The sequence below is a fragment of the Caretta caretta genome, chromosome 14 (genome assembly GCF_965140235.1).
Source record: "Caretta caretta isolate rCarCar2 chromosome 14, rCarCar1.hap1, whole genome shotgun sequence".
NCBI lineage: Eukaryota > Metazoa > Chordata > Testudines > Cheloniidae > Caretta > Caretta caretta.
This window is the reverse complement of record NC_134219.1, coordinates 2,102,256-2,129,980: the sequence shown is the minus strand read 5'-3', so window position 1 is coordinate 2,129,980 and position 27,725 is coordinate 2,102,256. Positions and strand designations below refer to the sequence as shown.

At 47.6% G+C, this 27,725-nt stretch overlaps 1 protein-coding gene and 1 long non-coding RNA gene across 6 annotated transcripts; one reads left to right on the top strand and one right to left on the bottom strand.

Annotated features, from left to right (window-relative positions):
• Positions 1-54: 54 nt before the first annotated feature.
• Positions 55-16,828, top strand: LOC142069011 (uncharacterized). Its single transcript, XR_012664822.1, has 3 exons — positions 55-135; positions 15,343-15,681; positions 16,739-16,828. It is a non-coding gene; the product is annotated as an uncharacterized LOC142069011 (long non-coding RNA).
• CCDC40 (coiled-coil domain 40 molecular ruler complex subunit) lies at positions 949-27,565 on the bottom strand. 5 transcript variants are annotated; one of them, XM_075119161.1, is made up of 21 exons: positions 26,972-27,565; positions 22,575-22,635; positions 21,385-21,513; positions 19,058-19,294; positions 18,413-18,584; positions 17,614-17,801; positions 16,981-17,064; positions 16,675-16,894; positions 15,320-15,477; positions 13,128-13,250; positions 11,994-12,115; positions 9,403-9,646; positions 9,082-9,264; positions 7,219-7,464; positions 6,263-6,476; positions 4,965-5,134; positions 4,517-4,608; positions 3,590-3,710; positions 2,731-2,919; positions 1,799-1,957; positions 949-1,274 (listed from the first exon to the last, which is right to left on the bottom strand). In XM_075119161.1, exons 3-21 carry the CDS (start codon positions 21,442-21,444, stop codon positions 1,026-1,028), a joined length of 3,231 nt encoding a protein of 1,076 aa, XP_074975262.1. In that variant the 5' UTR covers positions 21,445-21,513; positions 22,575-22,635; positions 26,972-27,565; the 3' UTR covers positions 949-1,025. The 5 variants fall into 5 exon arrangements, with proteins under 5 accessions (XP_074975262.1, XP_048674810.2, XP_074975261.1 ...); XM_048818853.2 differs by lacking the exon at positions 26,972-27,565 and adding an exon at positions 25,537-25,724; XM_075119160.1 differs by lacking the exon at positions 26,972-27,565 and adding an exon at positions 23,391-23,712.
• Positions 27,566-27,725: the final 160 nt, after the last annotated feature.

Below are 27,725 nucleotides of genomic sequence, written 5' to 3'. Positions count from 1 at the left end.
GACCTCCCTGCCCCGGGCCGCCGCTCCCACGCGCGCAGCTCGAAAGCACGTTATCGAAGGTGGTGGGCACGATCCACGGGTACAAGCGGGGACCGGGCCCAGAGCGGTAGTGATTTCTTCCCAGCCAAGCAGCAGGTCAGTAAAACAAACACAAGGCAGAGAGGCCAAGCAAGCCGCTGGAACGAAAGAAAAGGAAATCTGAAGTTGCTAAAGATGGAAGGTTCATTTCCTCTTTCTCCTCCCCAGGGTTATGAAATAAGCAGCTGTTAAACACAAGTCCAGTCTGCTTAGAAAAACGTGCGTTTCCCCTCTGATGTCCCTGTGCTTATTCTGATGAGCAGAGACCATACCTCACTGTTTCACCCTGTCGTATACTCCCGAATTTAGGGGCACTACCACTAAACAAAACCCTGTGGATTTGTTTTTGCAATTGGAGCTCTTAAGTGAAGTGCTCACACGGATGGGAAAGACTGTTGGCAATCCACTGAAGAATAGTATTCTGTATAGAAGGGAAGTATGAACAAGATTAGAGGATTTTCCACTTCATTCAGGAATGTCTTTCTAGGCCCTGTCTGCACTCATCTTCCCATTCCAGAAGCATTCATATTCCATCTTAACTTTGATGTAGCTCAAAGCTGGTGAGCTCCCCAGATTTGGCAGAAAGTGTTCTAGGACCCATCTCTCTGTCCCTGGAGAAGACTGTGTGACTTAACCCCCAAAAGGTGGATTTGCACCTCTTTCCCATGTTCTAACACAATACACAATTATATGAGTGGTTGGACCTAAACCAGCCTGCTGTCTTGGAGCAAACAGAAAAGCCAGAGATTGGAGCAGGGCAAACACGGCTGGAATCCAAGATCACAGAAGCAGTTTTATTACTTTGTGTGTCAGTTTCTCATCACTGCTCATTTTTCTGTTATTCAGCCTCCAGGAGAGTGACAAAAGCAGTAAAATCTTATACTGTATTTATTTGTGAAAATATTTGTCAAAAGATACTTTATTCCGATCTGGCTCTGTGCTTCTGCCTATTCTGCTTCCTGTGACCCAAGCCTGGAGTCCAGGGCTTGGCTGAGCCAGGACAACACCCTCTGGTACTGAGGATACTCCTGCTGAATCTGATGGATGATGACATTAATGGTATGCAGCCGGTCCTGCTGTTTCCGCTGCTCCTGCTGCAGGACTTGCTGGGTGCGGCACAGTGGGGTATACTTCCCGTCCTTCACTGCCTGCAGATGCTTCTGACGAGTCTGATAGGCCACAATTTCTGACAGGTTCTTAGAAGAGCAACAGTGAAAACTACATTAAGGACATCTGATTGAATAAAAGAGAGCTATGAGAGTAAGGAGGACTTAATTAAATGGGGGAGGAAACACGATTATCACATCTTGAAATGGAGGATTATGAAGAGGGAGAGATCAGTGAAGTCCTATTCTAACTACTAAAGTGGGCATTCCCCGTTTTGAGTTATAGATATAAATGATCACAACATTGCTTAGTGAATCTCCAAATCAGACACATGCATAGAAGAAAAATCTTGCAAAGACAGAGAAATGCTATGAATTTTAAAAGACAAGGGAGATCTGTCTGGTCACACCACCCCCAGAGAAAAGTTCTGTCTCCCACACAGATGAGCTTTGGTCTTACTGTTGAGACTTCCAGTTCTAGAACGGAACATGATGGTGCTCAGATAACCAGCCTGAGCTCGGTACATGTGGTTTGGGATGAGGTAGAAAGGCCATGTGGGCTGGCAGCACAGGAAAATAATACATGCAGTGCATACGTATTAAAGACACCTTACCCAACGTTTCTTATCCTGAAGCCTCTCTATGTCTGCATCAAGGACATCAGTCTCAGCCTGCAAACTGGAGACATGCTGCTGCTTTTCCAGAAGGCCGATGCTGAGAGATTTCTGGGTGTTCTCCAGCTCTGTGATGGTTCTGTTGCAGTCTTGAGCATTCTAATGAAAGGAAGAGAAGGAAACTTGAGATTCTTCCTCTGCCTGCCAACTGCATTGCCAAATCATCACCTGACAACTTCTCCCTTTCTTGGACATTTCAAGGCTGTACTTCCTTTAGTAAGTATACTTTGTGGCCTAAAGGCACAGGCACTCACACTGCTAGATGCCCATTAGGCACACTGGGCATTCTAATGTTGTGCCAGGAAATGTGACAATCCACTGGTGTTTCACTGCATTGCCATGCAGTGAATGTCTCCATGCCTGGGGGCACATTACTGCACTTTTCTTTACACTACCATGAAGAGAGGCAGATGGCACAGAATATGCACCAGGCATTTTCCTTCCAAGCACTTTGTATCCCAACTCCAAGTGATTAAAGAAAATAGGATAACTGGGGAATGAGGAGCAGCATTGAAGGGTTTGAATAAAAGTCCTGTCAAGTTCTTCTAAGACAGAAGGTTAGTGGGTCTGGCATGGCAAAAAGTAGATGATCTTCAGAGCTACATGAGGAATACCATAGAATCCTGGAGATCAACATGAGTTTCACCAGGGCCTATCCCCGGTGTCCTCTTCTCCACTGACATATGCCCACAGCACTTTCCTTGCCATCTGGGAGAAAGGTTGGCTCAGTGAATTGTGCATGACATCCTCCTTGCATAGTCTGATCGTAGGCCATAAAGCAAAGCTGATGTCGAGCAATATCGGACATATTTCTAGTTATAAAGCAAGTGCAGAAAAAAATCAGTTCTTATGGCCCCTCGCTACCTGCTCACCTTTTGGGTTTCCTTGATCTTCTTCCGCAGTTCCTGTGTCTTGTGGTGGAAGTCACTCTGGGTGAAATGTTTCTTATCCATTTTGCTCTGACCCTCTCCCCGAATCATGATGGTCTCTCTGCGGGAGACAGCTGCCTCCATATCACGAATCATCTTCTCCTGCTGCTTTGTCAGCTGGCTGTAGCGGACCTGCCATGTGTGAGGAGAGAGAAACTCTGAAGATACCCAGTGGTCACAAATTGCATCTGATAGAAGACTTTCAGTGTGACAAATTCCAGCTAAAGAGACAGGACACATTTGACACACAGGCCTTGGCATCCCAAATCTTTCAACTAAATCATGAGCCAGGTTTGTACAGCATGGATCTGGGAAGCATCAGACTAATAACTGACTCCCCATCCGCTTGCCCAACTCAGTCTTCTAAAGATTTCAACGCAATAAATTCATCTAAATGCAATAATAAGGGAAGGAAGGTAGAAGTGTCCTGTAGGTGGGAGAGGAGGTTGCTTTGGCAGAGAAAGAAACACTTCTCTGAATCAGTGCATTGGTGGACGTAGTATTCCATGAGTGGTGCTTTGGTTACGTACAGGGCCACCACACAGTAAGATAAACGCTGTCCTGTAAGTTTCCTTCCCAGTCAGGTCTGCCTTTTGCTGAGCTCCCCCATTGCTAGGCTAACACAAGGAACACGTAAAGAGGTGTAACAGCATACTGAGCTAGGTCAAAGGAAGACACCTATCCCTGACACTGCCAGGAACCTTGGAGTTATCTCCTATCTACTGTCTGATGTTTCAGCATCTCCTGCAAGGCTGGGTAATCTCCTTGTGAATCTCTTCTTTCCCCTCCTACCTTGGCTCACCTGCATCCTATGGATCTCTGTTCTCATGGCTCGGATCTCGCCTTGCCCTGTCTCTGAGTCCACTGCAGCACGCATCTCCTTAGCCAACTGGATCTTTTTCTCCCATAGCATGATCTGATGCCTTCAAGGACAGAAGGGGAGGGGATGCCTTTCTATGAAAAAGAAGGGGTCACTCTGCCACTTGATTCCCCTGTATATGTGGTGTCACACTATGGATCCCCATTCTGAGTCCAAAGCTCAACAGTCCAGCAGGAAACTAAGAGTTCACTGTATGGAACATGACACATTGGTGCCCTCAATGTGAGAATCAGTCATGGTTCTGCAGGTCAGAAGTGTCATGATAATGGTAGAAATCGGGGTTGGGATTGCAGCATAAAGGATTAAAGCCAACATTTGTTAACTCAGCAGCTCTGAAAAATCAGGCCCTTTATTTAGGGGCCTCCTGTGAGGTTCCAAGTTTGAGAATTTTGGATCATGTAGCTACCTTCCTCTGGACAGCCATTGGGCTTACATCACACCACTCCATACTGAGTTTCCCTCTCTCCCCCACACACTCAACGCTGGCAGCCTTCTGCTGACTAGAGGCCAAGCACTGAGTGAGGGTGGAGACCACATTACTTCTCATTCATCTACAGAAACAGGCAGCTGGTGCAGCAGTATGAGGAAGACTGAACAGCAGTTACTGTGACTGTATCTGGCCTGCAGAAAATAAATGATAGACTCTTAATCTTCTGGGTTACAAAAAGTTCTAGAACTCATCCCACCTTCCCATCAAAGGTAGAGGGGAGCCAGGAAAGGAGCACATCAATCTAACAGGATGTGACAGAACGCATTTTCCCCTCCAGCATTAGGGCAGGGAAGAATAATGCAGTTGCATGACACGAGAGTTCAAACACTGTGGCATAAAACAAGGGGTCTGGGTCTCACTCTGCTTCCACCAGGCTGTTTAGGAGTCTCTCTTTCTCCTCATGCAGTCGGTCCAGCTTCTCCTGCATCTCAATCGACTCTCTCTCTGCTGCCTGGAGTTAGGAAGCAGAAATCAACATCACTGTGTCAGACTGAGAGGCGCTGGCAGGCTCACTGCTTGCCTCTGATCTTCCTGTCTCTTTTGGCTTACAACCCTCCCCACAATACAGGTAGAATGTCTAATCCTCCTGGGCTATGTAAAGGGAATCATTGTCTCTGCACAGGAACCAAATTGGGATAGCCTTTCTGTGCATAGCTGTACATTTCCATCTGGTTACATGGTTTTGTGCCATAGGGGCAGCAGTTAGCAATCTCTGACTGTCTCGTGCAACACAGTGCCAGTGAGAGCTCAGCAAGATTGCTGTTTGTCAGGCTGTGTCCTGGAGACGCGGAGCAAAGCCTTCCCTACCTTAAGTGAGCGCACAAACTCATTCTCCATGATGGTGTTGCCATGCTGCAGCTCCTCCGAGTTGTGGCTGTTCTTATTGATTAACATGTTGAGTTTCATCAAGTCATTGGCCATGTTCCTCATGTGGCGTTCAATGTCTTTCTGTTCATTCTTCTCCTGCTGGATTTCATCTACAGGAGAATAGGAAAGAGAGGGGAAAGATTTTAAAAAGTAAAAGCAGAGAGTACTCACCAGGGCACTGGGGCTGGGGGGGGGAGATGGGGGGGTTCTGACAGTGTAGACAAAGCTGCACTTGTAGCTACCCACTCTGAAGGTCTCCATGGACACTGACAAAGCCACAAGCCTTTCCATAAAGCCAAAATCGAATGCATGTTTTGAAAATGGTTATGATGAAACCCTACCTGTGTGTGTGCTGGAGGAGGCTGGAGGGCCTGGCTCAGAAGGACAGGCTGGTGGACCAGGCAGACTCAGTAGTACCCCAGAGTGGGGGGGTAACCCATCACATATCTCACTTCCTTGACATTGTTGGGGCCTAGGGCATTGTTGCACCTCGGTCCCTCCTGTTCTCTGCCTGTGGCACATAATAGTCTAGGCTCCTGTAAGCCGCGATACTTTGGTCTAATTCGGTTGCTGGGTCTAGTGTGCAGGTGCTGGTGGCCTGTGATACACAAGAAGTCAGACTAGATCAGGGATTCTCAAACTGGGGGTTGGGACCCCTCAGGGGGTCACAAGGTTATTACATGGGGGGGTCGCAAGCCGTCAGCTTCCACCCCAAACCCCGCTTTGCCTCCAACATTTATAATAGTGTTAAAGATATGAAAAAGTGTTTTTAATTTGGGGGGGGTCACACTCAGAGGCTTGCTATGTGAAAGGGGTCACCAGCACAAAAGTTTGAGAACCCATGGACTAGATGATCTGGTCGTCCCTTCTGGCCTTAACCTTTAGGACCCTATTTTCTAAGAACAGTAACATATCAAGATGGTCATCTGGGATGCGATCCTGCAACCCTTCCTCTTACATAAATAAAGGCTGCAAGATCCAGCCCTTAGAGGGGAGACCAGGCTGCTCAAGTGGCAGAAGGTGCTGGCATGTAGCCCCAGAGTACACCTAGGGATACAATAGAACCACATGTCACACTGTATATCCATACAGAGGCACTATGGTTGCAGATACTGAAAATTTTCTTTGTTGCGAGGTTCTAAAATTACAAGTTATTGAACCGTCTCTCCCTTTGTTCTCTGGCAGCGCATGCCCACTCGTTGATTAACACTGCCAGGAGGATTGAGGGAAACACTTACTTTCAGTGCGCACTTTCTTTTGTTGCATGATGGTGATCTGTTTCTTTAACATATCCAAGGAGGCCAGCTGCTCTTCCCGCTCCTGGGTCAGTTTGACCAGCTCTTTCTGCAGCCTGAGCCAGTACTTCTGCAGTGTCATCACGTCTGAGTTGTGTTCATCTATCTGCTTGGTTAGCCTGTTGATCTCAATTTCCAAGGGTCCCAGTTCTTGACCCTGTAAAGGAAAAAAGTTTAGTATTAGTCAGACAGAGACGCTATTTACTGTGGCATCCCTAGACCTTCTGGAGCTCAGCTCAGGGATGCCTGAAATGCTCATTTTGCATGTTGGTTGCCAGCTCATGGCTGCATCAGCAGTGCTGCTATCTGAGTTCTGGGATCATGTGAACAGGTTTGGGTGTTGCTTCTGGCATTCCTTTCTGTCATGCGTAACCAGAGAGAACTGTGTATGGCTTTCCTCATCTTTACCCTCCTCCACCCCCTTTCTTGTGTTTAAATTGTAAGTGCACACCCTGAATGGAAGTCCCTAAATGCACCAAGAAAAATCTTCATCCCATAGATTTGCTCTTAATCAATTGTTGGATTATTTCTTAAAATGACACACTGTGAAGTTGGGATTTAATTTTTGCATTAAAACTAATCATGAGTCTAAACTGGAGACTTGCTCACATCAGCAGCAGAATTCAGCAGCCAGAACTGGGATTATTCCCATTTACATTTAGTCTGGCCTCCCAGGAGAGGTACTGGCCAGGGCTGCTTCTTTGATAGTGTTTTATGGCTACAGAGAGGAACACAAAAATCAGCATGACAGGCATTCTGAGTGCACTGTACAGGATAGACACCTCCTCTCATTACCTTGCCCATGTCTATTACCTCTACGCAGTTACCTTTATGAACCAAACTTGTAATCTCATCAACGAATGAAATCAGGTTCGGGGGATTAAGCGTAAGAGACGTACCCCCAACTGGGAAATCATCATCTCCATTTTCTTGTTGAACAGGTTGATGACCCCCTGCTTGCGCTCGATCAGGAGATTGCGCTTGCTGATCTCATTCTCACTGCGGTTGATCAGGTCATTGATATTTTTCATTTCCTTGTCCAGCGCAGAGAATGTCTTTTGGAGCATAGAGAGCCTGCAGTTGGTGTGAGTTGTGTCCAGAATGACCTGGGCTTTGTCATTCTCAACTTTGGAAAAATGCAGCTCCTAATAACATCAACAACAAAAAAAGCATTGTCATTCAGCAGTAATCCACTTCTTAGTGTTGTAAACAGGTCTGCAATCCTGTCAACGAAATATGGCTAAGAGAGGAGTATGTCTAGTACGTAAAGAATGGGACTGGGAGTCAGGAGACCTGGAGTCTATTTCCAGCTCTGTCATATGTGCTATGGGGCTTTGGGCTAGTTACGTAACCTCTCTGCACCTCTCTTCCTCCGTCAGTACAACGGGGATAATGATATTTACCTACTTTCTAGGGATGATGGGAGGCAGTAATCCTGAACTCCTTTGAGGGAAGATACTAGAGAAGACAAAGTTTTATCATCATCATCATCCCTGAAGTTATTTTCCCAACCTATATGCCTCAGTTACATCTGGCCAGACAGACAGAGATGCAAATAACTACAGAAGAGCCACTTGCCCTGCATCTATCTCAGAGTTGCCTGCATGTTTCACAATCAAAGACAGCATTAACAGCTTGCCAGGAGCCCAAGGACTGCACCTGATTTATAGAAAATGGAGAAGAGTGAAGTCACCTTAATATTGAACAGAGAAACGGGGCCCATAGAAATACAGGTCTGAGCACTCGCTGTTACATTCTTGATGTGACCACTAGGTCACTCAACTCAGGATGGCACACTTCTTGCTGGAACTTGTAGTGTCCATGAGCTGCACCTCTGTATGCTGATGAGGGCAGCCACATTGTAAAATGTCATGGTCTGTGCTTTGGCCGCCTCTGGTTCGCTTCATTTAGAGAGTGGGTCTGCAGTATTCCTTTCCACATGTAAAAGCATGCAGCACTGAGTCTAAACATGCCCAGGGTGCGTCACTCTATGCCATTCTCTAAGCAGAAGATGAAGCCAGTATCTGCTGTACAAGATGGCACTAATATTTCTGTCATACTTTCTTTGGCTAAATTATCTTCTGAAACCCTGCAATATGATCCTCAAAAGGCAGCTGCGAAGGGAAGAGCTCTTAGGCACATCTGCACCTGGAGGTGAATTCAGAGAAGCTGCATTTTGCTTTGCAGGCCCTTCTACTTTTATGCTTAATAGGAATGTCCCCCGCCCTTTCCACAAGACCTGAAAACTTGATTAACAGTAACAGAAATATCTCATATTTCTATAGTACCTATCGTCCTGAAGAGTCCTAAAGTATTGTACAAACTCAGCCTACAGTTTACAAGGGAGTCACTTCACCCGCCACTGAAATACAGCCACTTGTAGGGTGAAATATGGCAATTTAACAGCACATGGTAACATAATGCAACAGCTTAGGACAGTAAGTGAAGAAGAATCCTAGCCATTTGAAACTGTACAAGAAATGTAATAGGGCAAAGGCAATGACCCAAGATGGAATTTGACTAGAATGCTACATAGTCAAGGACAAAGCCCTGTCCTCCTGGCAGTAGCTGGAGCACTAGGAACACAGGGAGTGTGATGGAGCTTGCTTTAGATGGGGTCCTCTTTTTTTGGCAGGGGAGGCTATCTTGGTGCCAATGGCCTTTGGGCCATGCTTGCAGTATCCTGGAGGGAATAAACACAGAATGTGTCTCTCTCTCCTGCAGGTCAGCTACCATCAGTCACACAGAAGCAGATGCCATACCAGATCCAGCTTTCTCTTATGAAGTTTAGCAGCCAGTTGTGAAAAATATTTTGCTGCTTTGCTGGACATCAGCTGATCCTGCAGCTTTGCCATGATCTGATTCTCCAACTCCTGTCTGGCTTCAGTCTCTTTCTTTGTTTCCTTACTGATGGCCTGCAGCTCATTCATCCGAGCAGCTCGGTCCTGAGAGGAAAGACACGGAAACAGGGCTGTTAAAAAGTGTAGGCTGTTGGGATTTGGGAAAGTGGATAGAAATCTACAGGTGACAAAATATCAACGTCTGATTAAAAAAGCCTCTTCTCCACAGGGACCTGGTCTCACCGAGTTGGCCCTGCTGAGGGCTTGCTCTGTCTCATGCAGCGTGCGGGTGTAGGTGCTGTATTCAACTTTCAGGGCATCCTGTTTGGCTGTGCACTGGGCAATCAGCTTCTTGCTCATGTTGGCATCATTCTCCGAGCGGTTCAAGATGCTGGCAAGCAGCTCGTTCCTCTCTTCCTCCTTTGTGACTGACTTCTTGTAGACTTGGATCTCTGTCTCTAACGACCTGAGCTGGTGCTTGGACTGCCTGCAAGGGCAAGGAGAAGACAGAAGAGTGTCATGGGGATTGATTTGTGCACTGGATAGTCAACTCCAAACTCCTGCTTTCAAACAGGCTGCTGCAGAAATGAATAAATGAAGAGCAAGAAAATCAGACAAGTTCATTCAGCACTGGGGCTATCTGTGTTCATTAAAATCACCCTACTGGAAATAAAACTAAGGCACCTAAATTTTTGGCTAATTTTGAATAGCTCCTTGTGCTCTAGATCTCCCAGTCCTGTTACACTGCAGTTCAGGGGATGAGACCTCAGGGCTTGATCTCAGCCCAAAACTCCCAGGGCCAGTTCAGATGGGAACACAGAACTACTGGGGCACCAGCTCTAGGAGTGAGAGGATAGAAGCTCCCTACATGGCTGTCTAGCACCATGCTCCAGTTGGCCCAGAAGGGGCACTGATGTGAGGAACTGCCTTCAGTCCTGCCTGACCAAAAGGATAGGCATAACATTGGGGAAGGGGTCCTTTCAGGCCCTCAGGTACAAGTTTGTATTGGAACAGGTGTGCTCTTTTTCATTATATTTTTCCCCCTCTTTTCAACAAGCCCATGCTGTGATGACACAACTGTTATTGGTGGCATCATGTCATTTCCTTGCCAATAGGCTACATTCCAGAGGATGTCCTTATGGGAAGGGTGAAGGAGACCACAGCCTGGATACACTGGGAATGGATGGATCACCACGCTGGGAAGCTACACTAAGGAGAGAGAAAACAAAGAAGATGCCAGTATATGCAGAGACTCAGGCAGCTCTCTCACTTATGGGGAGTTGGAAGAGGTGGGAATCACATATTTCAGTATCTGAAAAGTGAGGGTTTTTCTTCTCTGCTTAGAGTGGAGTGAACTGCTTCAGCAAAGCTGTATTCTCACAGGAAACAGCAGTGCGTGATTGTGAGAGAGACATCATACAAATTTACTACAGATTGCACCTATTTGCATGAAAACTAACCAATTTTGTATATCATCAGGAGTATTTTTAATATATATTTAGTACATTTTATGAAATACTTTACCACATACTATGTGAAAAATATATTCTGTTTCTGGGTGGGTTCTATCCAGCTGATGAGTACCCGGAAGTAATTAACTTGGTGACAGTATTTCTCTCTTGTCTGCCCTGATCTCCTGTTGAATTCCTCACTAATTTCACCCTCCACAGTCATATGGATGCAAGTCATGCATCTCTGCAGTTAAAACAAACTGCTTGCAATCCCAATAGTAGCCCACAGGCTTGTGATAAATAAAATAATGTTTCACAAAGTTCCTCTCTATCTTCACCTAGCTGCTGGATGAACAGCTGGGTTACAGCTGGCTGACCTTTCAATCTTAGTAGGATCCAAATACTCAGCAACAAATACCATTTTATTTCCACTTCCATTCCTTGTTTTAATACCGCCTCCCTCATGATGGTATGCAGTCTGAGTTGGGGATATAGCGTATTCCACTTCAGAAGCCCTCTCTGTTTCTCAAGTTCAGCCGTCATTTCCTTGCCATCACCTGTCCACTGCCACACAATGTCTTCCCACAGGCACATTTCATTACGCAGGTATCAAACTACTGAAACTAGTGGAATAACTAAGATGGAGTAGTCAAGATGGAGCCTTATAAGTGGCTGGCAGAGATGGATGTTTGACAATGGAAGTATCCTTCTCCCAACCCTTATGTAGAGATTAAGGGAAACCAGACTGTGTCATCATGTCTCCTTTGCTGCAGTGTGAATGTGACAGCACAGAGCTCTTGGCAGATGGAAGGAGAAACCAAAAGTCGAAAGGAAATGTGTCTACAGAAAACGAATTTATTTCAGTTCTTCTCCCTGTTCTCCCCAGGAAATCAGAGTAGAAATGTATTTTGCAGATTCCTGCACCATTGGGCAAGTTTTAGGGCTAAAGAAAGAATGCACATTCCCTTCGGCACCCAAGGTCGGGATTTTCTGAGGAATGGATTCTTGCCAAATGTCACAAAATTGTGACTGCAAATTACCTAGGTAAATCTTTCCTGATGCCTGTTCTTTTGTCCTGGGAAGTCCTTCAAGGGATAGAGTCAAATGCAAACCAGGTAACTCTGCCTAGTTATCTATTTCATACCTTTGAAGAAAGATCATCCTGTGAAGGGAGAAAACACTAACAAAAAATTATGCTCCTTACCCTAATGACCCTTTGCCATTCTAAGCTCTTCAGAGCAACAGATTTATTCTTTGTTTAGCACACGGTATACATACAACACTATATTAACAGTAACCTTGACAGCACTCTTTTCTCTCTTCCAGTAACTCCCATCCAAAGTGTAGCTATTCTTTTTGTTGGCCCACTTTCAGCTGCTATACCTTAGTGCATCCTGCATGGCAGAGTAGGTTTCATCTCGTCGCTTCATCCCAGTCAAGCTGCTATCCCACTGATGCATCAGTTGCTTCTTCTCCATGTTAATAGTTTGTATCTCCATACAAGCCTGCGGAGACACCCCACTCTGAGATACTGAATCAACACTGGGCTGGGGTCTCACACCTGCATTCCATCCTCATTGCCCACTTCATTTCACAATACAGCTGGGAAGAAACAGCTCAAAATATTCATGCTTTATCTTCTCTTGTTTTCCTATGTCCCCTGCTCTTTCTTTGGCTCTTTTTACCTTTACCCTTGTAGAGTAAGTGAATTAAATGCATTGGCGTACATCTTGTTTTCAGTTACTCTAACAACTTCACTGTAACCAAAAGTGCAATTTATATCATTATGTACGTGAACATTTTTTGCAACATTAAGGTCACAGACAAAAACTGCAGAAAGGAAAGGAAATGCAAAAGTCAAGGCCCCAACAGCAACATTAACTCAGCCTTGTCTCACATCCTGTGTGTCTTATGGGATACAATTTACTACAATGTACTATAAATGGTAATATATTAAGCTACAGATTTAACATGAAAATCCAGACCAGAAAAGGGGTATTGTGCTAGCACAGTGTACCGTGATGGCAGCACTATCAAGCTCTTATTTACGCTGCGGTAACCTAAATATAATTACTATGTAATACTTGGATATCATGATACCATGGTGTACAGGAGAAAGATATGTCATTAATATGTAGGAAAATGGATGTCAGAGATTGGACCTGGCATGGAGTTGCTCTGCCGCAGACTCATCCTTCAGTCACATCAGATGGGTCTGATTAGCTCCAATCCAGGAGCACAGAAGGGGTGTGTGTCTCCCTTCAAGGTAAAGGAACTAAGGGGGTAAGACAAGAGGTCTTGCAGGGGAAAACCCTAGAAACAGCCAACTCAGGATAAGTTTTATTTGTTGTTGTTCTTAAGAACATAGGAACCCCTTTATTCACACAAAGGGCAGGGGTCTGAGAATTTGGACTCAAACCCAGGGGGTGTGTGCTGTGTTAAGTGCAAGGTGGAGGACTCTGGCCCATCACAAAATGTAATATTAACCAACACGTGAAAAATATTGTCATCTCCTACCTCACTCACTGCTTTTCGTGTTATTTTTGTGTCTTCAGCCTGGGCAATAAATTGAGCTTCATACAGACCAATCTGCTCCTGCAGTTCATTGAACTTCCTTGTTAAGCGGTCTACAAGCAGATCCTACAAAAATCAGACCACAACAGATCAGCACAAATACTGCAAACAATCCCAATCCTGACAACATAGATTCAGCAAGAGACACACGGGGGAAGCAAGGTCAAGTGAGGGAGTTGCATTAGATTTGGTGGCTATCAGGTCTTCACTATCCTCACTAGTGAGTGCAGTGCCATGTGATGACAGTCATCTCCATCGCTGCTGAGTGGTCAGGATTGCTCAGTCCATTGCACCATGCTGCAGAGGATTCATTTTCATTTAGTCCATTTATATTATTCAGTCTCATACCAAGGAAGAACATCAGGTCCAATATGTCACCTAACTTCTATCTATCTAGGTTATTATACTTGCCCATCACTATGGCATCCGACTACCTTAAAAGGTAATAATTTAGAAGAAAATGCCCTCTAAAAAGCTATCAAAAATCCATACTCCATTGCCACTGTTGACATAATCCTACAATATTTATTCTGCCGCAAGAGGCAGCCATCTAACCAGCAGAGGGAGCATGAGTTAAAAAAAACTGGCCAGCTATATTTTGTGTTGTAAAATCACGTTTCTAAATTCATCATTGTTCAGAATAATCCCCCTGGGGCTTGAAAATAAGGTGTCTCCTCACTAAACCTCTCCTTCCTCCTTTGCATGTCTGGATACTGGGTTGTTACTATAGAGTTGCTCAAAGAAGCTGTGCTGTGTTTTTCAAAATTTTTTTGCTGTCAGGAAGGTTTCTGTGATTTTTTTTTTTTTTTAATTTAGTGGGGAAAATAGGCGAACAGAATGTTGGGAATCATTAAGAAAGGGATAGATAATAAGACAGAAAATATCATATTGCCTCTATATAAATCCATGGTACGCCCACATAGAATCATAGAATATCAGGGTTGGAAGGGACCTCAGGAGGTCATCTAGTCCAACCCCCTGCTTAAAGCAGGACCAATCCCCAATTTTTGCCCCAGATCCCTAAATGGCCCCCTCAAGGATTGAACTCACAACCCTGGGTTTAGCAGGCCAATGCTCAAACCACTGAGCTATCCCTCCCCCCCATCTTCAATACTGTGTGCAGATGTGGTCGCCCCATCTCAAAAAAGATATGTTGGAATTGGAAAAAGTTCAGAAAAGGATAACAAAAAGGATTAGGGGTATGGACCAGCTGCCATATGAGGAGAGATTAACAAAACTGGGACTTTTCAGCTTGGAAAAGACACGACTAAGGGGGGATATGATAGAGGTCTATACAATCATGACTGGTGTGGAGAAAATAAATAAGGAAGTGTTATTTACTCCTTCACATAAGACAAGAACTAGGCATCAACAAATGAAATTAATAGGCAGCAGATTTAAAACAAACAAAAGGAAGCATTTTTTCACACAACGCACAGTCAACCTGTGGAACTCCTTTCCAGAGGATGTTGTGAAGGCCAACACTATACATAACAGGCTTCAAAAAAGAACTAGATAAGTTCCTGGAGGATAGGTCCATGAATGGCTATTAGCCAGGATGGTGTCTCTAGCCTTTGTTTGCCAGAAGCTGGGAATGGGCGACAGGGGGTAGATCACTTGATGATTCCCTGTTCTGTTTATTTCCCCTGGGACACTTGGCATTGGCCACTGTCGGAAGACAGGATTCTGTGCTAGATGGACCTTTGGTCTGAACCAGTATGGCCGTTCTTATGAATGATTTGATTTAGAAAAAGGAATGGTGTCCCCAGCCTCTATTTGTCAGAGAGTGGAGATGGATGGCAGGAGAGAGATCATTAGATCATTACCTGTTAGGTTCACTCCCTCTGGGGCATCTGGCATTGGCCACTGTCGGTAGACAGGATACTGGGCTGGATGGACCTTTGGTCTGACCCATTGTGGCCGTTCTTATGTTAAAAAGCATATCTAAGGAGCTACCTGCTATTTGCAAACATGTACAATCTACGAATGGAAGAGGGCAGACCACATTTTGTACCAATCTTCCTAGAATATATTCTTTCAGCATTCTGTATGACAAGACAGCATTTTCCCAAGGGACTCTGAACTCCAATGACATAATTCAAAGCCTCTTTGTCAGACCTGATAGTTGCCTATACCTGTTTTTTCTTCTCCACCTCAGCCTGGTTCCTGTCTGCCTCAGCCTTCTTCACTGCCCGTTTCATCACGGAGATGTCATCACGCACATCCTGGTCCATGTTCTGCATATAGAACAGACGCAAGGCCATGTTTTCCACCTCAGTCTGCATTACAGAAACTGGGAAGATAGGTGGAAAGGTTAGTTACAGAAGAGGATTTCTGCAACATGTACCATACCAGAGCTAAAAGAGAAAGTAATTAGGATGTGGACAGAGCAAAACCCATAAAAAAACCCATCCAAGTCATATGACCCGCTCTGAGGTGGGCATGGACATCAGTTCCTGGAGCAGAATTCCTGAGGAGAAGCTGTCCAAGAGACCTGGTAAGTGCCCTCAATTCCCACTATATCCTGTATCTCCACAATACTGAAATAGCCCAGCTAAGTTCACTGCCTTGACTGTAAAGGGTTGCCAAGCAGAAGATCCTCGTCTGATGCACCAGGCTGTCTAATCAACTAAGGATCTGCAATCTTCACCAAAGCCTCAACAGACCCCGGCAGAGGCCTCAGACAAGTATAAATAGCCAAATGGTGGGAAATGAGTTGTGTTGAGTATTGGAAAGCCATTGGAACAACTTACCAAAGGTCCTGGTGAATTCTCCCTCACTGGCAATTTTTAAATCAAGAATGGATGTTTTTCTGGGAATGGGTGACAGGGCATGGATCACTTGATCAAGCATGGATCACCTGGTGATTACCTGTTCTGTTCATTCCCTCTGGGGCACCTGGCATTGGCCACTGTCTGAAGACAAGATACTGGGCAAGATGGACCTTTGGTCTGACCCAGTGTGGCCATTCTTATGTTCTAAGAGATCTGCTCTAGGATTTCTTTTGGGGAAATTCTCTCGCCTGTGCTATACAGGAAGTCAGGTTAGATAATCACAATGTGGTCTTAGAATCTATGAAAGCCTACTTGCCAGGAATGGCCTTTGTTCAAAGGAACCCCTTAAAGGGACGGAAAAGCATTTGTCTTATGACAAAGATGTGGGTTATACTGGTAGAAATTATATAAAAACCAAGACAAGTATTAGGTACATCTATAATGCTTTGAATGTACATGGTGCTTTAAAGATATAGAATAAAATGTGGTCTACCCCTAAAGAGATTACCAATTAACCAATACAATTGCCAAGCTATGCTACAGGAGGCCTAACTGGCGAGGCATACCAGGTATGCTTGAGCTGATCTTTCCAGTCAGCGAGCCATTCCTGAATGCTTGGGCTGATGTTTTTCAAACCATTGTTTGACTTACGCTCAACCTCATTTGTCCTTACGTGACTAGAATGAAGAAAGACTAAGCAAGAGCGCCTTAGTCACCTTTCTTGCGTTCATCCTCAGTGCTCTGACATGTTTTCTTGTACACATTTCTGATGTCCTGCAGCTCCTCCTCTAGCTGCCGACGCACCATGGCTATCTGAGAATATCGGTCCTGGTTCTTCTCCAGTTCCATCTGCAGCCGGGCCAGCTGCTGCTGGACCCCATAAAGGACCATTCCCAGCTCCTCCCTCTGCACCTTACCCTGCTTTGTGGCCACCGCCTGCAGACACAAGAGGAGATGGGTCAATTCACACCAACTTGGACAGGGCTGGAATGCTATGGGAAGTCCACGGAAAACTACTATACCAGCTCCCGAAGCTCCATGGTCACTTTTTCCATCTGTTTACTAAGGTAATTCTTTAGGGCAGCTTGGAATCTTCTCATCAGGGGCTAGAGAGGGAAGGAAGATGATGATAGCATCCTTATAACACCTGCATGAATAAGTTATCAAGGAACATGTGTCAGGTACAACACTGCATTTTCACCTCTGGAGACTTGGGTTCCTGTCCTGAGCAGGCTGCAAGTGAAATGGGTTGTGCAGATTCAGCCTTAAGCCTCGTGGACATTTGCTCGTATCATAAAACTACCACCTAGTTTGGCATCTCTAGTCATTTCTGTTTAGGAGAGGCCCAGAGTCTTTAGAGGTCAGAAGTGAAATGAATGGCAGAGCTGTGTGAGGGAAGCTTGCACAGCGTTTTCCCACCAGCTATAGGTCCTTCATTTTCCTGAGAACTGAAGTTCATCAGATTTTCCCATTGCTCTAATCTGCAATTCTAATTTACTACAGAGGGAGCAGATACCATACAGGAGTCAGAACTTTTGTAAAAAGGATGTATAACATATTTAACCTGGAATACAGCTAAACCATGGCCCAGTTTGCCTCCCAGTTCATGGAACCCTCAATACCAGTGACAAGTCTTGAATTTGGACTTTTCTTACATGTTCCGGGTCCAAGACAATCAGCTGTGTTTCCTCCTCCGTTTCCTCACTGCCCTCTCTTTCAGCTTGCTCATCTGCATAATGTAGACTTGCATTCTCTTCCCCACTCCCAAGCCTGCTGAGGTGCTGGTTAAACAGCTGAAATGCAGAGTCTGAATAGGGAGAGGAGATGGCTACCCCAATGTCACCTGTGCTTGGACGACAAAGAGCAGGCATCACAGAATGAGAATTCAGTGCATTTAAAGGTATTTTAAGATTAGCAGATGTCCTGATGGGGGAAAATATACCTAACAGAGCCAGCTTTCTTTGGAATTTTAGATTGCCTCACAATGTCACTAGCACACAGAAAATAAATCATAATAAAAATATACAGTAAATCTAACAGTGAGGAGGAAAGTTATTATGGAAAAGATTTAAGGACAGGCTTAGTAGTAGCATCATGCAGAGGTGAAACATAAGGATTAAGGCTTGTCTACATGGGGACATGCAGAAAAATGAATCTGAATTAACTAAAGGTGTGAATTTAAAGTGTGAATTAAAATAAACCAAATTAAGGCCACTTTAATTCTGAACAAGAGTGTCCATATGGGGGCTTAATGCTATTTAATTAATACATTTTAAATTCACACCTTTAGTTAATTCAGATTAATTTTTCTGAGTTCCCTGTGTAGACAAGCCCTTAGATTGGATAGTGTATGTCCAACTAGATTCATATTTATTGGGAGAGGAGAAAAAACTGGATACTGTATTTGAAAGCTGGCTGCAAGGATAGTACTATTAGTAAGATACTAACTGATACCTGACTCAGTATGAATCTCCATGTGCACTGATAATGCAGACCTCTGGGTGCTAGCTCCTGAGGACATGCGGGATCTGCTCCAGCTGTCTATCACTGGCGGCTCCATGTCAGGCAGTTTGGGAGGAAGATTATCCACTTCTACTTGGTCTGAGGAAACCTCATCAGATTTTTCCTAGAACATAAAGGCCATCATATAAAATTAGGGCTGTGAAAGGATCTTCAGTTTAACACAGTTTGCTACTAAAATTCTGCTTATCTTTGTCATCACAAGATAGGAACAATGTAGAAATATAGTCAGCTATAAAAACAGTCTTGTTGCTTCTTGAGGAAGCCGGAAAGCAATTAAAAGGCTCTAAAGTTATCCCAGATATGCCAGCAAGGCTGTATCACTCATGGTGATGGGCACATTAGAAATGCATGTAATAATAAACTAACCCCTTGAATTTTGTTAGGAGTTCTTTATGCACCATGGCTGGTTACCAATTGTCTCCTTTCCAGTTAGCCTCTCTCTTGCACGATTCATCCAGTGGTGTGTGTTTACAGTACTAGAATTGCTTCAACAATTTGGGAATGTAACGTCACAAACACTGGATTGTGGGTCTTGTGAATGAGATGCTCCCCTAGTTTAAATTCATAACCAGTCACCTCTCCAAAGGTGACCTCAGAGACCTCCTGCTCCATAGCCCCCGCGACCTCCTGCTCCGTGGCCCCCGCGACCTCCTGCTCCGTGGCCCCCGCGACCTCCTGCTCCGTGGCCCCCGCGACCTCCTGCTCCGTGGCCCCCGCGACCTCCTGCTCTTTTGGGAGGAGTCTCTCTCCTGGGTCCTCTGTAGGCAAAGCCTCTCCCTCTTCCTTATCATCATTGTTCTCTGGCTGCATTCCCTAGCACAGATCAAAACCAGAAAGTAGAACACAACAAAACAATATTATAATGGTCCATGTTCTTTACTAAGGGCTATTACTACAGTGCTTTACAGCTGCTTCGCACATCTGACCACATCTAGTATAACAGCAGCTCCTGCTAGGACTACAGTGGCTAAGGCCCTGTCAAAATTTCCATGAGAAGCTTTTAATTTCCCATATTTATAACTCAGAAGTGAAAAATCTCTCTTTAGATTTTACCGAAGAAGGTGGTGTTTCAAAGCCACGTTATACCCGATCAAATCGCTTTGTTTTCTTTCTATCTGTCTCTTTTCAAACTGTTCCTTTTAACTAATGCTGTAAGTCACTAGGTTCTAATATTGTAGGGTTCTATTAATGTAATTAGAAATTACCATTATGTCTCAGATTGTTGCCTATGCCTTTGTTATTTCAAAACGAGACTATTACAGTGTGCTATATCTGAGGATACACCTTAGATCCATCCTAGACTGAAGCTGGTGCAGACAGTGGCTCACTTACCAAGTGGGGCATCTTACTGGAAGCATTTGCACTGGCTGCCTGTTGATCTCTGGGTGGAATTTAAGGTGTGGGTTATGACTTATAAAGCTCTAAATAGCTTGGGACCAGTCTGTCTGAGGGATCGCCTCTCTTCCTGGGCCAAACTTCCACAGCAGCTGTAATCAGCAGGGAGCCCAAGCTGGATCCCTCTGGTTATAGAAGAGGTGGCAGCTGTCAGGGCATTTTCTTTGAGTGTTCAGGACTATGGAACTTGCTCCCCCAGGTCCAAAATAGCCCAAATATAGTGACCATCTGGGCCCACTGAGAAAGCACCTGTTTGACAGGTTAGTTTGGAGAGGATATTTTTCCCAGAACTATGAAGGAGTGGGAAGGATTGTTTTGTAGGTGGCTGGCTAGCTGAGTTCCGGTTTAAATGATCATTTTAGTACTGCTGGGATTTTGTTGTACTATTAATTATGTATTAGGGTACTTAGAGTCTTGGATAGATGCACCCTAATTACTCTTACAAACAGATAACCTACTGAAACAGTTGGGGCCTGATTTTCATAACTGTTTAGTGCCTGCAGCTTGCATTGACTTTCAGTGGCAACAAAGATGCTCAGTACTTCTGAAAATCAGGCCCTTTTGGGGTGGTTTTGAAAATAAGAGAAAACAAATAGGAGGATTCTTATGTGGACTGAGACAGTCCAGTAAAATGTCTAGTGTAAAATATTGTTCAGCCCAGAATATAAATATGAATAATCTGTACATTCTATCTCCCCCAGTAAGTTCATATTTAAATTTATTTTGTTGCAGTCAATTTATTATGTATGTTTGTAACACTGTAAGATATACATATGCAATGAGCCTGTTTTACTTCAAATAATCAATGCATGGACTCCACAGGAATTCAGGCTTCCTATAAGTCTCCTACTTTGAATGTGGATTGTGGACGTAAGTTATTTAATTACTATATTACAGTAATGAGCACTCAGATTTCCATAATACCAGAATACAACTCTTAGGGCCAAGTCCTGAAAATTCCCAAGCACCGAGGTGCTTGAGGTCATTAATTTAATAAGTTTAGAGGCTGCTCAGCACCTCACAGGATGAGGTCTTTACTAAATAAGAAAGCTCCATGCAGAGACCTATCTTTCTTTACTATGAGAACTTTGAAAATGAAAAGGCAAAATCTATATTCAGTGGGAAACTCAACTTTCACCCAAGAGGCACAAACTTCTTTCCAACATCCACCGAGCAGACAGGATCAGAACATGTGAACCAGTTTCCCCATTGATAAATTGGGGATAATGGTGTTTATCTTTCCTTTAAAAGTGCTCCAAGATCTACAGATGAAAAGTCCTGTGTCAGAGATGAGTAAGAGCTACGTTTTACAAGACTCCTCTGGAAACTGGAATGTAGCCAAATTAAGCTTCCTGAGGCCTCCCTTTCATATCCAAGATAAGATAGCAATAGTTTCTCAATTTTTTGCTACACTGGAATTGCTTCTTTAATGATTTGTGATGTCAACGTATTGGATTGATTGTTCTGTAGGTACCACGCTCTCCTAGGGAGAATTCATAAACATCCACCTCTACAATGGGAGGCTCTGGGGACTCAGGTGCATTTGGTTCTGCTGGGTTGAGTTCCATTCCTGGCTCCTCTGCTGAAACACCATCTGCCTCGTTCTTTCGGTTATGGCTCCTCTCTGGTTGCTCCACCTAGCATACAGCAGAAAACAACATTGTAACAACTGACTGACTCCAATCAAAGTTCTCCGTTATGCACAGCACTTCACATCTAGTGTAAGGAAATGCTCTTAATGTTGAAGCATCTGCTAGTGCTGCAGTCATTAGAGATGTGTTAATAAACCCTTAAATTCCTTCCAGACTCTACAGAGATTTAAAAAAAAATGGCTTGGTTGTTTTAAAATGTAGCACAAAAACAAAATCCCTAACCTAGAAGCAACTTGAAATGATTATAAAAATTCAACATCAAAGTCCACAACTCAAAATCTGTCAAGTCTTATTCTGTGTTAAGATTATGAATTGACTTGTTTGCAGATATAATATTTCCCAATAAATGTTAGAATTTTCTTTAGGAGGAGACCATTCTGAATATTAAACATATTATACCAATAAGTCACTACAATTTCTCAGATGGAGGAAGTTTCTGTATTCACAATTTTTTGAAAATTTAGAGGATATTTTTAGTGTATTAACTATTTTTATGCTTTTCTGGCTCCAAAGTAAATGTGTTCCCACATATCTTTTGTACATCCTTATTAGTAAAGTGAGGGGTACAAAAAAAAATCCCAAAAGAATCACAGAAATGTAGGGCTGGAAGGGACCTCAAGAGGTCATCTAGTCTAACCCCTGCCCTGAGGCAGGACCAAGTAAACCTAGCCTCTCTCTGACAGGTGTTTGTCTAACCTTCTTCTTAAAATCCTCCAATGGGGATTCTCCCTCAGTAACATATTCCAGTACTAAACTATCCTTATAGTAAGAAAATTTTCCAAAATCTGATCTGAATATTCTAGCTAATTCTTTTCAGGACAAAGGCACTGTGATCTCTAACATTTCTAGGGGAAATGTTTCTTTTCGTGTTTTGAATTTTTTTTTGAATGTTTTGTTTCAGCATTTCTTGGGAAATCCTATATTTCAATATTAGTTGCATTTCTAGTGAACCCACCCACATAGTATCTGGGCACCAAAATATGTACTAATTCCCATGTGATTCTAATTCCCAAGGTGCATTAAGTCTTTCATATTTGCAACTTTACCCCATTGCCTTCTGGATGCAGCTCCTCCTCTTCTGAAATTTGTCCAACACCTGATTCAGGGCTTAATTAAATTGAACAAAATTATTGAACAATTTTAAACAGAACAACAACGTACAAAAATTAAAAGCTTGGCTTTAGGTTAAATACTAGCATTGCCTCCTGGAGCATTAACAGGGATCAGAACCAAATGTAGGAGTTTGTAAACATACAGAACCTAATGCCATCAGGAACACTTGCATGGTCTGTTTTAGTGTCAGTGAAGACAGTGTATTACTTGGAATTGCTGTGTTTGCAACACAGACACTGTAGCCTTCTGCAAGTGCCTGAGAACCAGAAACGGACATGGACTGAAAACAGATGGAATGCTGGTGCAGCTGGAGAAGACAGAGTCTGGAAGTGAGCTACGACTGGGGGCTGGGGCTGGTCTGGAGAGGTAAGGGAAGGATCCTCCTTCCTTGTCCCTTTCCCTCGCTGGCTCTTTCCCCCATCCTTGTTACTCTCACCCCTCTACAGTTCCCACTAACTCAATCTGCTCCTCTCCCCATCTCCATCCCAATTTCCCCCCTCCTCCCACCTGCACAGATCCAGATCCCACATCCTCCTCTGCTTCTGCCTCATCCCCTCTGGTGACATTGGCCCTAACACTGGCTCTCCCCCATCCCCACACCTGACCTGCCACCACCTCCACCCCTTTGTTCCATCATTCCTAAGCTCATGCCCATCTCTCGTTCCTTTTCCCCAGCTCTTGCTGTCTCTGGAATGCCCGTTCCATCCACAATCTCTTCCTCTCCCACTCCTTCCAGCTCCCCGAGAGACCTGGATCCCTTTGTTTGACTCTGCTTCTGCAGATGCCTTCTCTCACAGATGCCTCTCCTTCTCACTGTCCTGGATCAGACCATGGTGGGGGGCTGGGCTTTTTTTCTTCCATTCCTGTCACCTCTAACTTCACCCTGCTCCCGCTCCCCACTCTTTCTCCTCTTTTGAACAGGTGACGATGGGGACTGGAGGAAGGAATGAGGTCGAGGTGAGGATGTGCTGGAGGGGACAGGGAGGCAGGGGGTCAGGGTGAGAACAATGAGGATTGGGAGGAAGGTAGGGGTGAGGATGATGAGCAGGCAAGGAGGAAGGAAGGGGTGAGGATGAGGAGGGGATGGAGGAAGGAAGGGGTGAGGATGAGGAGGGGTTGTGGGGGGCAGGGAGGGGGGAAAAGAGGAGGGGGCAGGGAGAGGGGAGGATGAGGAGGGGCTGGAGGGGGCAGGGAGGGGGGAGGATGAGGAGGGGCTGGAGGGGGCAGGGAGGGGGGAGGATGAGGAGGGGCTAGAGGAAGGGAGGGGGGAGGATGAGGAGAGACTGGGGGGGCAGGAAGGGGGAGAATGAGGAGGGGCTGTGGGAGGCAGGGAGGGGTGAGGATGAGGAGGGGGCAGGGAGGAAGGGAGGGGTGAGGAGGGGCTGTGGGGGACAGGGAGGGGTTGGGGTGAGGATGGGGAGGGGGCAGGAAGGGGGGAGGATGAGGAGGGGCTGGAGGAAGAGAGGGGTGAGGATGAGGAGGGGCGGTGGGGGCAGGGAGGGGTGAGGATGAGGAGGGGCTGTGGGGGGCAGGGAGGGGGAGGATGGGGAGGGGGCAGGGAGGGGGAGGAAGGGAGGGGCTGTGGGGGCAGGGAGGGGGAGGATGAGAATGGGGAGGGGGCAGGGAGGGGGGAGGATGAGGAGGGGCTGTGGGGGGCAGAGAGGGGTGAGGATGTGGATGGGGAGGGGGGAGGATGGGGAGGGGAGGGAGGGGTGGGGATGAGGAGGGGCTGTGGGGGGCAGGGAGGGGGGAGGATGGGGAGGGGCTGTGGGGGGCAGGGAGGGGGAGGATGGGGAGGGGGCAGGGAGGGGGAGGAAGGGAGGGGCTGTGGGGGGCAGAGAGGGGTGAGGATGAGGAGGGGCAGTGGGGGCAGGGAGGCGGGAGGGTGAGGAGGAGGATGAGGAGGGGGCAGGGAGGGGGAGGATGAGAATGGGGAGGGGGCAGGGAGGGGGAGGATGAGGAGGGGCTGTGGGGGGCAGGGAGGGGGGAGGATGAGGATGGGGCAGGGAGGGGGGAGGATGGGGAGGGGCTGTGGGGGGCAGGGAGGGGGGAGGATGAGGAGGGGCTGTGGGGGGCAGGGAGGGGGAGGATGGGGAGGGGGAGGAAGGGAGGGGCTGTGGGGGGCAGAGGGGATGAGGATGGGGAGGGGGGAGGTTGAGGAGGGGCTGTGGGGGGCAGAGAGGGGTGAGGATGAGGAGGGGCAGTGGGGGCAGGGAGGCGGGAGGGGGAGGATGAGGAGGGGGCAGGGAGGGGGAGGATGAGAATGGGGAGGGGGCAGGGAGGGGGGAGGATGAGGAGGGGCTGTGGGGGGCAGAGAGGGGTGAGGATGTGGATGGGGAGGGGGGAGGATGAGGATGGGGAGGGGGCAGGGAGGGGTGGGGATGAGGAGGGGCTGTGGGGGGTAGGGAGGGGGGAGGATGAGGATGGGGCAGGGAGGGGGGAGGATGGGGAGGGGCTGTGGGGGGCAGGGAGGGGGGAGGCTGAGGATGGGGAGGGGGCAGGGAGGGGTGAGGATGAGGAGGGGCTGTGGGGGGCAGGGAGGGGGGAGGATGAGGATGGGGAGGGGGCGGGGAGGGGGGAGGATGAGGAGGGGCTGTGGGGGGCGGGGAGGGGGGAGGATGAGGAGGGGCTGTGGGGGGCAGGGAGGGGGCGGGGAGGATGAGGAGGGGCTGTGGGGGGCGGGGAGGGGGGAGGCTGAGGAGGGGGCGGGGAGGGGGGAGGATGAGGATGGGGAGGGGGCGGGGAGGGGGGAGGATGAGGAGGGGCTGTGGGGGGCAGGGAGGGGGCGGGGAGGGGCTGTGGGGGGCAGGGGTGTCGGGGAAGAGGGTCCGGGGGGAGGGGGCTGGGGCAGGTCCCTCCCCGTGCGGGGCCCTTTGGGCGCCTCCCCTCGCTCACCCGCTGCCCGGCTCCACCGGCTCCATCTTCCCGTTGCCAGGCGACACCATCAACATCCGGGAGGTACCACGGGGGCGGGGGAAGCCGGACTGAACCATCCTTTCCCCCGGGCGGGGGAGGGTCAGTCGCCGCGGAGCAGGGGGGTAGCGGGGCCGGGTCTCCTCTCCCCTCCCCCCCACTCCGCCCGCCGTGGCACCTCCCGGGGAGGGGAGAGCCCCGGCGGGTGGGGTGGGGCGATGGGGGGGGTTGGAGGGTGGGGGCGATGATGGGGATTGAATCCTCAGAGACTGGGGGTGGAGGATTCAATTTGTTAAAGTCCAATCAATTGGATTCAATTTGTTAAAATTTTAATGCAAAGTAATTAATGGGTGCAAAGCGACCCCAACAGCAGCATTAAACTGTGACTTATTTTTGCTTCCTCCTTCCACTCACCCTTCCCCGGGACCTTCCCTCTCTCTGCTGAATGCTCCCGCTGGCCTGACCCTCATCACTAACACCATGGTGGGAGCATGACTGAGCCGTGGTGCCCGTCAGGGAGGAGTCGGGGGGATGACAAACGACCCTCCTCTGGGTTTTTGCACTTGCTCAAAGCTCCAGAAAAAGAATATGATCTGGTTACTAATCACCCAGGCCACGTCCCCCCGGGCCAAGTGGGGTTGCGAGCTGGTGCCCAAGGTCTCTCTGCTCCTGTACATTTTGGAGCTCAGAGGAGCCTGCCGTAAACTCTTCATGCCACCAGCTTCTGCACTTTGTAGCTGAGAGAGGGGAGACTCCCCGATCAAGGAGGCCCAGGGTCCCTGCAGGAGGAGTAGGGGGGGAAGAGTGCGGACTGTAATGGAGTCTGTGCCGGGTGGGACCAGAATTTCCCCACGCACCCGAAATGTCTGGATTGACATCACAGAAACTGAGTGACCTGTGCCCAAAGATGTCCCCTCATTCATTGGTGCAGGAACTAGGGGTGCTGCTGCACCCCCAGTCTTGAAGTGTTTCAGAGTAACAGCCGCGTTAGTCTGTATTCGCAAAAAGAAAAGGAGGACTTGTGGCACCTTAGAGACTAACCAATTTATTTGAGCATAAGCTTTCGTGAGCTACAGCTCACTTCATCAGATGCATACCGTGGAAACTGCAGAAGACTTTATATATACACAGAGACCATGAAACAATACCTCCTCCCACCCCACTCTCCTGCTGGTAATAGCTTATCCAAAGTGATCACTCTCCTTACAATGTGTTTGATAATCAAGTTGGGCCATTTCTAGCACAAATCCAGGTTTTCTCACCCTCCGCCCCCCCCCCCCCCAAACTCACTCTCCTGCTGGTAACAGCCCATCCAAAGCGACCACTCTCCCCACAATGTGCAGGATAATCAAGGGCCATTTCCTGCACAAATCCAGGTCTTCTCACCCCCCCCCCCCCCCCCGCCACACAAACTCACTCTCCTGCTGCACCCCCAGTCTTGAAGCGCTTTCCATGATCTGCAGGGTTTACAGTTTACACACAGTAAACATTGTCCTGGCACCCCTGCCCTCGCTAGTTGATGATGATCCGTTTTCCCCATAGGGCACCTCTCTGCCATCAGCACTAAAGGTGCCTCGCTTGCCCGGGGCATGCAGAAGGCCAGGTGGACCCCTGCCCCACGCTGCCACTGCTGGGACCCCCATGCGGGGAGCTGGGGCCCTGCCCAGGGCTGAGGCTCCTTGTGCCTTGGGGTGGGGCTGGCTCAGGGCCCCCTGGAACCCGCGGTGGCAGCTTTCAGCAGGGCGACATCCAGGTGCGGGGCCGGAGCCTCAGGCGGGCGGGGCGTAGGAAGGTGGCTGGGCCCAACAGGGCTGGGACTAGGGGTGCTGCTGCCCCCAGCACCCCCACTTCACAAACGGCTCCGGCGCCCCCTGCGGCCGACGGGCCGGGCCCCTGGACGGGCCGCAGCGGGAACTGCCCAGGGGCCGCTCGGAGGGGCGGCTCCTGCGCTGGGAGGACTGGTCCGGGCAGGGGACGGCGGGGTCCCTCTTGCCCGCCGCACGGGCTGTCTCGTTGACGCGGAAGCGGAACAGACACCGGAAGTAGGAGGGGCGGCGCGTGTCCCTCCAGCCCCGCGTTTCCCGCTGATCCCTGCGGGATGGGTGACGCCCGGGCGGAGCGCGCCCCGCATCCGCGCGCCGATTCGGGAGGGGGCGGGGCTGTTGGGGGAG